General features: G+C 40.5%; 1 protein-coding gene across 4 annotated transcripts; it reads right to left on the reverse strand.

Moving 5' to 3' along the window:
* Positions 1-241: 241 nt before the first annotated feature.
* LOC130136818 (uncharacterized) lies at positions 242-7,918 on the reverse strand. Of its 4 annotated transcripts, none has more exons than XM_056307189.1 (11): positions 7,361-7,918; positions 7,124-7,203; positions 6,572-6,666; positions 5,655-5,815; positions 4,639-4,790; positions 4,074-4,192; positions 3,778-3,941; positions 3,561-3,635; positions 2,483-2,554; positions 1,363-1,500; positions 254-861 (listed from the first exon to the last, which is right to left on the reverse strand). In XM_056307189.1, exons 1-11 carry the CDS (start codon positions 7,407-7,409, stop codon positions 752-754), a joined length of 1,215 nt encoding a protein of 404 aa, XP_056163164.1. In that variant the 5' UTR covers positions 7,410-7,918; the 3' UTR covers positions 254-751. The 4 variants fall into 4 exon arrangements, with proteins under 4 accessions (XP_056163176.1, XP_056163164.1, XP_056163167.1 ...); XM_056307197.1 differs by having other exon boundaries at positions 747-991; XM_056307192.1 differs by lacking the exon at positions 7,124-7,203 and having other exon boundaries at positions 255-861.
* Positions 7,919-14,966: the final 7,048 nt, after the last annotated feature.

The following is a 14,966-nucleotide window of genomic DNA, read 5'->3' on the forward strand; positions in this document are numbered from 1 at the left end:
CAGACCCGTACATGTACCATGCTGTGCTCTTTATATGTTAACATGTTTGTTTCTTACTTTGTCAAACCCGTGTACTCTGCAGAACATTAAATATTTCAGACCCGTACCTGTACCATGCTGTGCTCTTTATATGTTAGCATGTTTGTTTATTATTTTGTCAAACCCGTGTCTGTACCATGCTGTGCTCTTTATATGTTAGCATATGTACATGTACCGTGCTCTTTAAATGTTATCATGTGTTGTTTGTTCCTTTGTCAGACCCGTACCTCTATCATGCTGTGCTCTTTATATGTTAGCATGTTTGTTTCTTACTTTGTCGATTCTGTTTTCATTCAACCACATAATCACTCGAGTTGGTTGCAATATTTGGCCGAAAAAGGAGCCGCTTTCGGTAGATCTGTGACTTCTGTCCCGATGATTGTTCGAGGACTCGAACTCGCTCTAACCACGACTCAAATTGAATGTTCAAATTAATATGTTCTTAAACTTGTGATTCCACGTCTTGCGATGATTTTGGCATAGATCAGCTCAACCTTCTTTTTCTTTTTTGTGCGCTCGGTATGAAAGGTTCATATGTTCATTTTTTTGGTTTTTCCATTTGTCTCTCTCTACATTACGATGTTAAATATCTAAGTCCGTCTTTTAAGCCTGTTTTAGTTACTACTTGAATCGCATCTAGTAAATGGAGAAATTAATATGTACATCTTTGACTCTGTGTGATTGCTACACGATTTAGTCGTTGAATCTACTGTTAAGTGGCTATTTGGCAAGTGACAATCACTCCAAACACGAGCAACATATCATTTGAGCGTTTGAGCTGGTTTTCATCCGCAACTGCATGCAGAAATGCCTCCGAAGTTCCTGATGCATAATCAGAAGAGACGTGATGTAAGCATCTCCATGATGGCTGAGTCAGACAGTTTGCTTTTCGACGAACTTCAGTTTGCCACAGGACCAAATGAAATATTTCAATCGCTAGTTGAAAATCACACTGCACCATATGACATGATCTTATATAATCAACAAATATATAGTTGGATATCTCCTTTCTGCTCCGATATAAGCTGACAAAATATTTCAGGATTATGAAGCATCCTAATCTATACGGCGAATCGCGGGGAACCAAATATAGAGTGATTAAGTTGTAGAAACGTCAATTAATTGGTACTCTAATTTTGTGGTAACATGACCCATTCAACTAAGCTAGCAGTAAAATACCTAAAGGGAGAGGAGAGAGGAGTATGAGCACAAAGGAATTATCCTAAATGCCATCTCATATTATTTTCACTTGCTCTTCACAATGATTATATATGCAATAGCAGCAAATCTTAGATCCATATTTAAAGAAGAAACATCACTAACCATTCATAGCCAAGAAAAAGATGTAGATGCAGTAGTAGCGGAGGACTGTTGGTGCGTCTCCATCACTCCATTTTTTACCATATAACAACCTTATCAGGGAGTAAGAGTAACTTGGGCCAAAAGCAATAAATATAAGACCTACAAGGCATGTAATCATAGATAACATGAGAGAGAGAGAGAGAGAGAGAGAGAGAGAGAGAGAGAGAGAGAGAGAGAGAGAGAGAGAGAGAGAGAGAGAGAGCATATTCAAACAGGATATTGCCACAGGTTTTAACAGATGAAACTGGTTATAGTATTCCATTCACGCTGTGTCTAGTGAGGAACATGATAGGTATATTATAAAACCTGAATCCTCATTACTATCTTGCTCAGACACTCTTAAAGTTGAAAAAATGTGTGATAGTACAGCAAATCACGTTTGAGTTTCAAGTCAATGACCTTTTGTTGGTAACAGAAAAAATAGGAAGGCACAAGACAACTAGGTCGTAACATCTACTGGAATTCAAGTAAAAGATATGCCAAAACAGTCTACCTAACTCATCAAGGAGCATAAAGCAAGTGACTAATAGAAAAGTGTCATTGCTTTAATTAAGGTCTAATGTTTAATAAAGGAAAATTGCAGATAACAACAAAGCTAAGAGGTGTATAACTTTAGTTAGACACTGTTGTGCATCTATTCGATCGGCCAAAATATAGGTCAAGTAAAAGACTCAACCACTTAGAATAAGGCCAGGGGCATTATGCAAGTCCCATTTCAGTGTCTGCTTCATTGCGCATAGATTAGATAATAAAGCAATAAGAAATTCTTGATCATGCCTATAAATATACAGATAAATGGAACGAAATAACTTTTAAACAGCTTCACTCTTTAATAAGCACGATCTGGAGATTAAATTACATGCTAATTACAAAAGGATATAGAAATCATAGCTGCGAAGACATTGATAAGCAATTATCATTCAGAATGCTAAGTGATTGTATGTTTCTGGGGTTCCTCAGCCATGCACATAAAACAGCATTACATAGCAGCCCATATTGAGAGTTGTATGTTAAATGTGGAAACAGAGGGTTGAGAATAAGAAATTCTCAAATAAAACAAATTAAACTAAGTGAAACATACCTATCAACATGACAAGTTTAAGGGCCTCTGTAAGACTTCTTCCTATCTTCTGACTTCTGTCTGAACTTTGTCCTGTAAGGACATAAAAATATAAAATATAAATAAGTTGTTGAAACTAATGTAGATGATGCATATACACACGACAATTAAGAAATAGCATATGACTGGAGTGCAAGTTATGCCTATAACTCCAAGAATAAATAGATTGGAAAACTTTTGAACCATGTCAGCAATCATTCCTCATGATACAGAAAAGATAAAAAAGACGTAGTTTTACCACCAAACTATGCATGACTTGCTTGGGAGAGCGTTCCATAAAGCCTAAAGCAATCCAAACATGCATGCATGCACGTGCAGACAAATGTACTATTCATGCCTTCCAGGAAGATACCTTTAGACAAAGCTTAAAATATGTCTCTACGAGTTTGCCAGAAACATGCAAGGTCACATATGTCAAATCACCACTTCCATGGATTTCCAATAAGAAGTTCCTATTAACTTGTATCCACCCAATTGTTGCTATGTTTTGAAGGAAAAACTTCCCTCCATGGTTGGTCATGCCAGATCTCAATACACACACCAGATATTACAGTGGAAATGGGGGAAAAGATCCATGTCGCAATTAAAGGGAAAGCCTTGGTCATGGTTGTTAGGTGGTTGGTCATGTTGGATTGTAACAGAAGCAAAAGATCTCCCCGTAATAGCAACATCAATATTCTTTACTGTCCTCAATATGAAGTGTTAATCAACACAAGGTGAAATCGCAACAGATGCAACGAGTGTCGATTGACAGTACAGATAGCCAGACAGATATGTAGTCATGCTCTTTTTCTGCATGGCATGACAAATTATATTTACCCAGAGGCAGTGTTTCTTCATATTCTCACCAAAATTTGAAACCCCGTGGAATTTAAAAGACCATTTCAGTCACAGATTCTATAGAAACGAATTGCTATTCAGCTAGTCAGCTAGAGCAAAACCAAAAGGTGTCATGACTATACAGAGAAACATGGAACCAACATAAGATAGATATCTTTACATCTAAAGAAAAAGGACAAATAAAAAAAGAGAAATAAACCTGATGCGGACCTTGCAAATGCTGTATACGAACTTTCTTCAAAGGGAAGGAACACCAGCCTCACCACGAGGCTCCCTGATAGTCATTCAAACATAAAGCACAGGAAAAAGCAAGTTAAAAGCCCAATTCATGCGATTAGAGTATGACCATATCCATAACATCTAGTGCGTAGAAAGGTTACTAACTATACACAAGAACAATGTACCAAAAGCCTTACCTAGTTTGTCTACTAGGCCATATACAGCTTGATTATATGGTGTATCAAACCATACAAGAACCATCTTTTCTCCTTCTTGAAGGATCAACTTTCGAAATGACTGAAAAGTGAATATCATGGACATATTGGCAAGCTGACAATCAAAGTGTGCCATACCGCTCACTCTGCAAAAGCATAAGTTCCAGCTAAATTATCTTCACAGCATAAGAAGACAGAAGAGGAGCAAAGCAGAATATATGAAGGCAAACCAAATTGTATCTGGTATGAGAGTAACATGGACAGAAATGGATTTATACCTGAAAGGAAAAAGATCAGAACTCTTGAATGAACTTGAGAAAAGGTAAAAACCGCAGTAACCAAAGAAGAAGCAAGCTCCATATGCAACTTGTGACAATGCAAATACAATCCCCTTTTCCTGCAGAATCATTTAAAACGGCTCCTTTGAGTAAAGGACAAGCAACAATTATTGTGATATACTGAGAATCCACTGTTATGTCCACATACTGAAATCCACATTACCATTTGCTAAATCCAACGGAGAAAAGGCACAACTTAAATTTGGATCAACCTCCCTATCTGATTTTTATATTGCAGAGTTGATCAAACCAGAATGTAATATGTAAATAACTGCTCATTAAACTCATCGATCAAATGGGGTATTTCAACAGCAAAGCATCTTGAAAATTAAACGTTTGGACCAACTATCCACATTGAAGATGTAGGATAGGCAGAAGACACAAGAATTCACAAACTGAAGTATACTAAGTAGCATAACAAGCAGAACCAACCAGCCCAACAGCAAGGTAGATATCTTCTATTTCTTGTATAAGAGTTTTCATAACTAGTAGCCAGAAACTTTACCATGTTAGTTTGCTTAACAATGAGTATATACACTGTTAAGCAAAGTAAAAATGTTGCTGCTGTCTCCACCAATAACTGTAATTTGAGCAGGAGCAGGTCCTGGGAGAGGATATAAAAAGGCTCAGCCAAAAGTTCCAACATACATGCAAAACCTGCATAGCCAAATATTGTCATGGTGAGAACTGTTTAATGCATTAGATTACCAGAAAAGTACATACGACGAAAAGAAAACAAGAGATTAGAACAAATACTTCTGAAAAAGCGTCTTGCTGATGTGATCTGATTGGAAGAAATCATGTGGAAGCAAAAGTCTTGAAGCCTTTGACTAAGGCAGAGGGATCGTAATACAAGATACTTTCCACAGAATGGCTAGGGTTCATAGGCGATGCAATTTTGAATAGAATGGAAATTGATAGGAATACTTTTGAAGACATTAATCTGCTAAAGGAGGATATTGGGAACTACTATAGACTTGTGACGCTCGTCCTCGTCCCAAGGACTTGTCTTTTGAGCGCATTAGTGAAGACATGGCATCGAGTCTTGAGCTAGCTTTTGAAGAAGATATCAAGAATGCTATTATGCGTAGTAATAGGGATAAAGCACTCGGTTCAGATGGGTTTACTTTGGCTTTCTTAAAGGAGAATTGAGAAGTAGTGAAAGATGGTTTGGTGACAGTTTGTCATTAGTTTCAATCGAATGGTGTTTTGTCAAAGTATTAAGCTACTTTTATCCACTTATTCACTAATAAAGGTGGAAAACAACTGAGCTGGTTAACTACTTAAGCAAGTGTTATCCAATCTAAGGCCACAATATTCTAAATCAGCAAGCCAAAAGAGCAGAACAACCAAAGGATGCTTTAAGGAAATATTATAACAGGTTCTGCACATGTTATGCAGAAGGTTAAAGTGCTATTCAGAGGTGCCACTTAGAACCAAACACAATGAGTTCAATTTGCAAACCACTTACAAACAATCTGCAAACTTACTACTCAAAGTCTGATAAGGATGGAAGGTTACCATTTATAAGAATGGCTTGTGCATATGGGTCAGAATAACTTAGTTCCTGCCACCAGAAGATAAAAGAACAGGCCGCAGCAGTAATGGCTAGTCCAAGTGGTATAGTCATCCAAGCAACTTTCAATAGCTTTATAACATTTTCTCCTGCTGAAGCTCCATTGCTATAGCATCACAAGACATTATGGTAAGTATTTATCTATAACTTCAAAAAAACCTATGAGTCGGAAACAGAACCACAAAGCACAAACTCCTAAAAGTAATGCAGATGAACATCAAGGTCTACATTTTTTGACTTGTTACCTACATAAATTCCAGATATTAGTTCATGTGTACTACTACCACACACCAACAGCTGACTTCTTTTTCTTTGGATATATAGAGGATTAGATACAGGTAACAATGGACCCGGAGAAAGCTATAAAGGTTTTGATTGAGCACAAACTTATGAAAACACAGGTAGCAAAGACAAACTAAACAGCAGCCTCCAAAAGTCCGACAAGAGATGGAACTATATAAAACTAGCTCCAGTCACTAGACCAGCAAACAAGAGAAAACTTGATTGACAATTGTAAATGGCCATTAAATATGTGAATCTGACATGGGAATTTTTCAAAGGATATAACAATAGATAGCACTAGGTGGCATTCGTTATTTTTCAATAGATCCAAAACACCTAACCAGAAGAAGTTTGCTTATTTACTGATGCTGTCTCCCCTACAATATACAAACATAGACATAACTTAGCAAGTAAACACTAAACTTGAACACAGATCCAATAGTGCCAACTCATTCAAGCGCCAGTTAGTATATATGCTTCGACCAAAAAAAAATTAGTATATACACGACGTCAGAATGATAGAAAGTCTAACAGCACAACTGTCACCAATATGCATACATGAAAGAGCAAGGAGAAGCACCATTGAATGTCAGCTCGCATGCATGCTCGACGAAATCCCTCCCGACTGAGGAACAACACACAGGTGATGAACAGATGAAATTTTACCGCGTAGAGCTGCATTAATAATGACACAGAAATTTCAGTCTAATCTACAGAGACACAAAGCAGAAGATCATAACATGACATAACATAACAGATGAAAGACTTAATCTATGTAATATCGGAATACATCACAGATAGTACAGGATGCGAGATTAGAGAGACCCAGCATCAGGGGATAAGGATTAACCGCTAAAATTCCACCTTCATACGTCATAACAGGGTCTCTCGCTTATATGCAAACTCAGACATTCTAGAAGAATGAAGAATAGTTAGCCTGCAAGAAACTCCCGCGAACACTAATTTCCCATTCCATGATGCCGGAAGGCAAACTAAAAGTGTGCATATACTAAACGACTGCAAGTCCAAATTTTTACCGGCTAATAAACAACACCTGATAATGCAGCATCAGTGAACATTTCAACAATTAAGAAAGGAAAAAAAAAAGAAAAGGCCAGGACCATTCGAGTACCGCGTAATCATCTGCAGTGAGATGCCGCACTATCCACGTATTGAACAGAAAAGGCATTCCCCTGGCCAAAAACTGCGTAGCTGATTTCCACCATTGGGAAAACCAAGAGAAAGAAATCAACTTGCTCAGCAAAAGAAAAACGCACAAAACTACCAAAATCCGATCAAACAACACATCAAAAGCTACCAAATTGAGAAGAGATTAGAAGAGAAAAAGATCAAGGGATGCGGCACTGACCCAGTAAGTACTTGAAAGTATGAGAGAGACTACTCCGATCATCAGCCATCTCAAAAACCTGAACTGAAGCGAACTCAGGAGGATTAGCGTCGCATCAGTCGCATCATCATTTGTTTGTAACCTTCAAATTTCTATTTTCACTTCCATAATTGTCATCGAACAGCTGTTCGACAAGAACTTCCAGGCAGACGCACGGCGTCGCGAGTCGAGCAGCAACTTCCTGAAGGATCGGACAGGACGAGCGGATCTTTCCGCCGCGGATCTACGCGCTTCGCGCTCGGAGCAACAGCCTCGGCACGTCGCCGTCCACTGCCGAGCACGTCGACCAACAACAAGACTCGCTTAATCTACCCCCTCTGGAGCTTCGCAGTCGATTAGAGGCGCTTCGAATAGATGCTGAGAACCGCGGCCTCGCGGAGGCCGGGGGGAGCTCGTCGGCGTTCGCGGCGGAGTCTGCGTCGTCGCTCGTCGGAGGCGAGGCGCCACTGACTTCTGTTTTGTTTGCGCGACAGCAGGAGCTGATCGTTTTCGGGATCAATGAAAATGTATAAGGCTTACTGTTTCTTTATAAGGGGAAAATAACGCTAATAAGGCCCCCAACTTTTAATTTATTAAATATCATTATTAAAATATATATAATCCTTTTATTTTCTCAAATTATAAATTGGACGTTAATTTGATGACGTAGATTATTATTTATTGAGTTGAATTTTTAAAAATAACGAATTAATATATCCATCATTTTATCCATCTTTTAGATAAAAATTATATTAAATATTTACCGTTATTTGATGACATAGATTATTATATTCAGATTTGAAATGAATATCTTACAAAGACAATTCACGTGTAACTTTTTTTTTGGTCCACCGTCCAAATAGATTTCGTTAACTTGAATTAATAAAAGGACAATATTATACATTTTCATATAATCCAATTACTAAATTGAACATTTATCGATAATTTAGAGACCATAGTAAACAATTTGGGCCGGTTCCATTTTATACTTGAAACCCGAATCAAACCACTGAAAAATTACGGTTTTCTCCAAAGTTGAATGAAATTGAAGTTTGCCTAAAATTGATTTTGAAATTTGCTTGACCAATGAATCATGAAAAAAAAATCAAAATGTCGTATTAGGAAATTATCATTCTTTACTATTGATAATTGGTTATTAATGATTCTAGCCAACTTTCTAATTGAAAAGAAGTGGTTAGAGTCAAAAACAGAATTTTTTTACTTAATTGTCTAAGATCAAATTGAATAGAACCATGCCGTGTCGAAAATTAATACCCCTAACTAGATTTAAGGAGGATGTACTTTAATAATCTCAATAAGGCAGTGTCATAGTTAACCTTAAATTATGAGGCATGCCCGAAAGTGAAATGAAGAGAATGACATATAAAAAGAAGCCTCCGGTACCATTCATCAACCATGGAGTTGCATCAGATTAGAACATGAACTCGATACATCAAAACTATACATAGCAATTTCAACTTTCCTTTAGGAGGATAGAACGTCAGCCACTCCGTGAGGATGCATCGTGTAGGCCCCTGGAGCATCACAGATGGAGATCAACGAATGATTGTGTAAAAGAAATAGTTGCCTTTACTCTATTCCTAAGATCGGCCGCCATGCGATCAAAGCTAGGATCTCTGAACAGCAAGAACATTTCTTGCGTTTGGCGGAGCAATAGCCGTGACGGTGGCAGGGGCTTTGCATATCAGTCATGGGAAACTAGGGTTTTATATTATCCTCATTTTTAGAAATTATCTTTTCGATGAAATAAACATACCCTAACAACACATGTAAACATTGCGAAATTCCGCGTATTTTAGACTCAACATTAAGACAATTTCCATGAATATCTTCATCTATATAAGATCAGAATGTGAGTTCAAATATGAATTACCCGTCGAATTGCGTTATGAATCATTGAATCTACCCATTTTTTTTTTTTTGGTAAGGTTGAATCTACCCATTTTCAAACAACAAAAAATCAAAGTTTTGAGTTCATATCATATATAATAATAAAAAATAAGAACTTGATAACGGCCAGAAGGTTTTTTAATATAGGAAAATTTTATGTGCAGTTAACAAAATTATTGTGGTGTCGAGAGAAAATGATAAAAATCTTCCAAGGAAGTACTTCAAGGGACTAGTTGTGGAAAAATGTAGAAATTCTCACTAATTGGTAATTTGCAACATTCCAACATTGAAATTTAAACTTTTCACTCACCCCCGGGTACTGTTCATTGCAGATGCCCAAATTCTCTCTCGTTTCTGGTTCCCGAATTACTGTTCACCCGGTTGAATCGTCTGTGATTTTGGGTGTTTTGCTGGTCCGATTCTCCTGAAAATTGGAGGCTAGGGTTGCAAGATGCTCCTCCCAAACATCCTCTTTGGATTCTTCGTTTGGTGCTCTCTCTGGGCGTGTTGAGCAGATCTGGGTTGCTCGTTTGATGATACTATACACCCGATTGGATTTGTTGCGCTTATGGTGTTTTGCTGGTTCGTTTCCTCTGGAAATTGAAGGATAGTGTCACCAGGTCCTTATTTCTGATATGGCTGGTTTGGATTAACGTAATCCATGGCTAAGCATGATAAGTCCCGTTCGGCGCTTCCTCTATTGAAGCCGCCTGGTGCCTTGAACAAAGCTAAACAAGCTAAGCAAGATAAGCTGGTGAGGGAATCCCTTGGGAATGCCTCTACTGACAAGGCTGGCCCTTCCAAAGCCAACCCACGACCCACTACCCCTGTACAAGTCGTAACACATAATAGCGCACCTTCTTTTATAGACGTGGTGAATCCTGCTGAATTGGACCCGCAATCCCAGCGGAATGCTTCTCGTGGACGAAGCCTGCAAAGACAATCGTCCACCCTGCCTCATATTGATTCTGTTCAGCCTAGACAGAGCCGTAGCCATGGGCCAACAGCTGGGAAAAAACCCATTCAGGAATCGGTTCTAAACTCAGAACAGCGCTCTTGGGTAGCTGTAGTTAAATCAGCTGAGAAGGGGTTCTCTCTGTCATACATCCCCCCCACAGTTGTTGATGGGAGACCAAGTGTGCACATTTCGGAAGATATTCTTGAGAAAGCTGACCCAAAATGGAGTGAATGCATAGTGGGCTATTACGTTGGTAAGAAATTGCCATTCAAACTGACTGAATCTGTAGTAAAAAATGTCTGGGGACCTCATTTCTATGATGTTCTGGCAACTGCTGAAGGCTTCTACTTCTTCCACATTCCAGATGACTCCTTTCGGCGGAAGATACTGGATGGGGGGGCCAATCACCATCCTTCGGGTGCCCATGATATTGCAGCAATGGCACCCGGCTTTGAAGCTGCAGAAAATCCAGCATATATCTCTCCCCGTCTTGGTTAAATTGAGGGACATTCCTCTTGCTCTTTGGTCTGCCCCAGGAATAAGTGCTATTGCCAGTGCTCTTGGCAAACCACTCCACGTTGATATGCAAACTGAGCGGATGCGGATGATATCATATGCCAGGGTATGTATCGAAATCAAAGCCTCACAGCCCATGTTAGAGTCTATTGAAGTCTTTCTCAATAATGAAGCCTGGTCTGTCAAAGTTGAATATGAATGGCGACCTCTGACTTGTGCGAAGTGTGGCACTTTCGGCCACAATTGTGCTCCTCCGATAGCCTTGCCGATTCCTATTCGCAAGGACCCTAGTACAGGGGGCGCTACTGATGACTCTCCTATCCCTTCTGGTGACAAATGGGAAGTAGTCCAGAAACGTCATTCTGTGTTGCATCAGGATAATCTGGCCAAGTTGCCTTCCCACCCCACTCGGCTTAATCATTCTACGGATGATTTGGGCGACCAGACTTTGCCTGCTCCTGCTACCTCTCCTTTTGCTTCTCGATCTTCATCTGACGAAGATGATAGTGAGGACGACAAAACCAGCAGCATTGGTAGCTCTTCCGAGGAAGGCTCCCCTGTCCTGCCTTATACTCGTCCGCGAGATATGGAGCACTCTAAGGATAAGATCTCGGAGCCAGTTCGTTTACTTGCCATTCGAGACCCTTCCCCTGATCCGTTAGTGATCCCCAATAAGGTTAGCTCCTCTCCAGCAGCCAAGTTTGCCAACCCTAAAGCTAGGAAAAAGGGTGGCAAGAAAAAACGGTAATCGCTCTTCCGTTATGTGTTCATGTTTTTTGGAATATGGAATATTAGGGGCCTTAATGACCCCCTCAAGAAAGCTGAAATTAGATCTTTTGTTAGATCAAATAACCTCTCTTGTATAGGGATTCTCGAGACCAAGATCAATCAGTCCCTTTTTGAATCTACCTCTTCCGTGCTGTCGCCGGGTTGGGAATGGTCTTCGAACTACGAATTCTCCCCTCGGGGTAGAATATGGGTAGGCTGGAATCCGTAAGAAGTACAAATGCAGGTTCTGTCCATGTCTTCCCAGGCCATTCATGGTCAGATTAATTTGCAGGCCTTGAATAAGACTTGCTTTATATCGATTATATATGGAGAACACACTTTTGTGAATCGCCGATCCCTTTGGGCTGATCTGATTCATTCCAGCTCTATTTTTGCGTCTCACCCTTGGCTGGTTGTTGGAGATTTTAATGCCATCCGTCATCCTTATGATAGAACCGGAAGCTCAAACTCTTGGATCCCGGCTTTTAATGAACTTGGGGATTGCCTTGACCAAGCCGGCCTTGATGACCTCAGGTTTGTCGGTCATCGTTTTACTTGGTCGAACTCTGCTTCTGTTAATCGCAAACAAAGGAAAATTGACAGGGTCCTTATTAATGAACAATGGAGTAGTGACTTCTCCTTCTCCAAGGCTTCATTTCTTGCTCCTGGAATTTCTGATCATACTCCTATGATTGTTCGGGTTATGCCTCACCAACCGTAAAAAAAACCATTCAAGTTCTTCAACTTTTGGATGACACACCCATCCTTTGAGAGTACTGTTACCCAGGTTTGGGACTCGACCATCTTGGGTTCTCCTATGTTTGTTTGTTTTTTTTTTTTTTTAATGACCCAGGGAACCCCCGCACGGCCGACAGCCGAGAGGTAAACCCTGGGGGCGACACGTGCTAGCCACCACACACGTGCACCGGTTAAGTCACCCTGCGGCACCCGGGATTCGAACACTCAACCTTTTGCGAGAGGAAGAGTGCGCGCTCCAGCAGCGCCACCCAGGCGGGTGGTAGGGTTCTCCTATGTTTGTGTTATGTAGTAAACTCAAAATGTTGAAAGCGAGGCTTAAACTTCTCAATCGGGATTCTTTCTCCGGTATTCGACTCGCACTGCCTAGGCCAGGTTAGCTCTTACCTCTACGCAATATCTTCTTGTTACTGACCTTCTAATATGGCCCTGGCACGACTAGAAAGGGAACAATCCCGAGTGTTCTCGGCTCTTCGTCTTCAGGAAGAATGCTTCTTCAAGCAGAAATCTAGGATTAGATGGTTGACTGAAGGGGACAGCAACACTAAATATTTCCATCACTTTATCAATAAGAGACATCTTCAAAATCGTATATTATCAATCTCTGACAATGCTGGTGCTATCATTCGGGAACCGGCCCTCATTCAGCAACATATAGTCTCTTATTTTGAGACCCTTCTTGCTGTTGACACTACTACCATTCGGCCGGATGTCTCGACCATTCGTCCAATGCTTCAACATGTGTTGGATGATAACCAGAACCTTCTTTTATCCCGGCAGGTAACAGATATTGAGATCAAGAATTCCATGTTTTCCCTAGCCAAAGGAAAGGCCCCGGGTCCTGATGGCTTCAATGTGGATTTTTTCAAATCTAACTGGGATATTGTAGGCCCCTCTGTTAACTCCGCAGTCAGGGATTTCTTTCGGTCCGGGTCATTGCTAAGAGAACTAAACTCTACAATCCTCACACTTGTGCCGAAATCTCCCAATGCCTCATCTATGAAAGATTTTCGGCCCATAGCGTGTTGTAACACAATCTACAAATGCATATCCAAGATATTGGCAAACAGAATCTCTTTAGTCTTGCCTTCTCTAATCAATCACTCTCAGAACGCCTTTGTCAAGAAGAGAATGATTACTGATAATATCATGCTGGCCCAAGAATTATTTGCAGGCTTTCACCATCAACCTTACCTACCGAAATATGCTATCAAGGTGGATTTTCGTAAGGCTTATGATACCCTTGATTGGGATTTTCTGGAATTACTCCTCCAGGCATTTTGTTTCCCTCCACATATGGTCAATATGATTATGGCTTGTGTCACTACGCCAAAATTCTCTGTAGCTATTAATGGAGAGATGCATGGTTATTTTGCTAGTGGCCGAGGCATCCGTCGTGGGGATCCCCTCTCCCTTTATCTATTTACCCTTGTAATGGAAGTGTTCTCGGGCATCCTTGATGCTCAAACTCGGACTGCTCCCTTTAAATTTTTCTGGAGATGCAAGGCCACTAGACTTAGCCATCTCTTCTTTGCTAATGATGTCCTTCTTTTTTCTGAGGCAAACATGGCCTCCGTCACTCTTCTGAAGGACGGCTTAGGTACATTTTCCGATTGGACCGGCCTCAAGCCAAACGAAAGCAAAAGTGAGATTTTCTTATCGGGTGGGTCAGAGGAACTTCACAACCAGATTCTCAATTGCTTTGGATTCGCTCAAGGTATGCTGCCATTTAGATACCTTGGAGTTCCTGTTATTGCCTCTAGACTTTATAAGGCTGATTGTTGCTACTTAGTGAACACAATAACGGCTAAAGCCCGTTCTTGGTCTCAACGTTTCCTATCGTTTGCTGGACGCTTACAACTCATCAAGTCAGTACTCCATGCAACCCAGGTTTATTGGGCAAATGTCTTCACTCTCCCTAAGTCTGTCCTATCAAAGATCGAGATGGTTCTTCGGCAATTCCTATGGAAAGGACCAGACATGGGCATGGGTGGGGCGAAGGTTCCTTGGAATATCGTGTGCCTCCCTAAAGTAGAAGGGGGATTAGGAATTAGAAGACTCGCAGACTGTAACACAGCATTCATGCTCAAACATATATGGATACTCTTCTCTGATAAAGAGTCTCTTTGGTGTAAGTGGATCCATTCCAACTTTCTGAAGAACATAAATTTCTGGGTTTCCTCCAAGCCGACACTCTGTTCGTGGACATGGAAGAAAATACTGGATCTTCGCCACAACTTTCAGCTAAACTTCAAATGGAAAATTGGGAACGGTGCCTCCATTTCTTTCTGGTATGACTTATGGCATTCCAATGGGCCCCTTTATAAGTTGTTCTCTAATAGGGACATCTATAGATCTGGAATTCCGAGAGGTGCTTCCGTCAAAGACTTTTTCTCTTCTGTTTGGCAACAGTCCCACGTGTTGGACACTTTCCGCTCTTGGTCGAGCGATTTTCCTTGGTTGGCGGAGAGTAATGATCAGCTTACTTGGCAAGGTGCTCCCTCGGGTATTTTCTCCACTTCCTCAGCTTGAGACTTTATCCGGATTAGAGGCCCCCCAGTCGCCTGGCATTCGTTCGTTTGGGACCAACATATAGCGCCTAGACACGCTTTCTTGCTTTGGATTATTTCTCTCAAGAGGCTTCCCACCCAGGCTTTACTGTTAAGCTACCGCAGGATC

This window comes from Syzygium oleosum, unplaced genomic scaffold (assembly GCF_021117445.2).
Source record: "Syzygium oleosum isolate NSW1041296 unplaced genomic scaffold, Sole_v2.1 Sole_v2.02, whole genome shotgun sequence".
Classification (NCBI taxonomy): Eukaryota; Viridiplantae; Streptophyta; class Magnoliopsida; order Myrtales; family Myrtaceae; genus Syzygium; species Syzygium oleosum.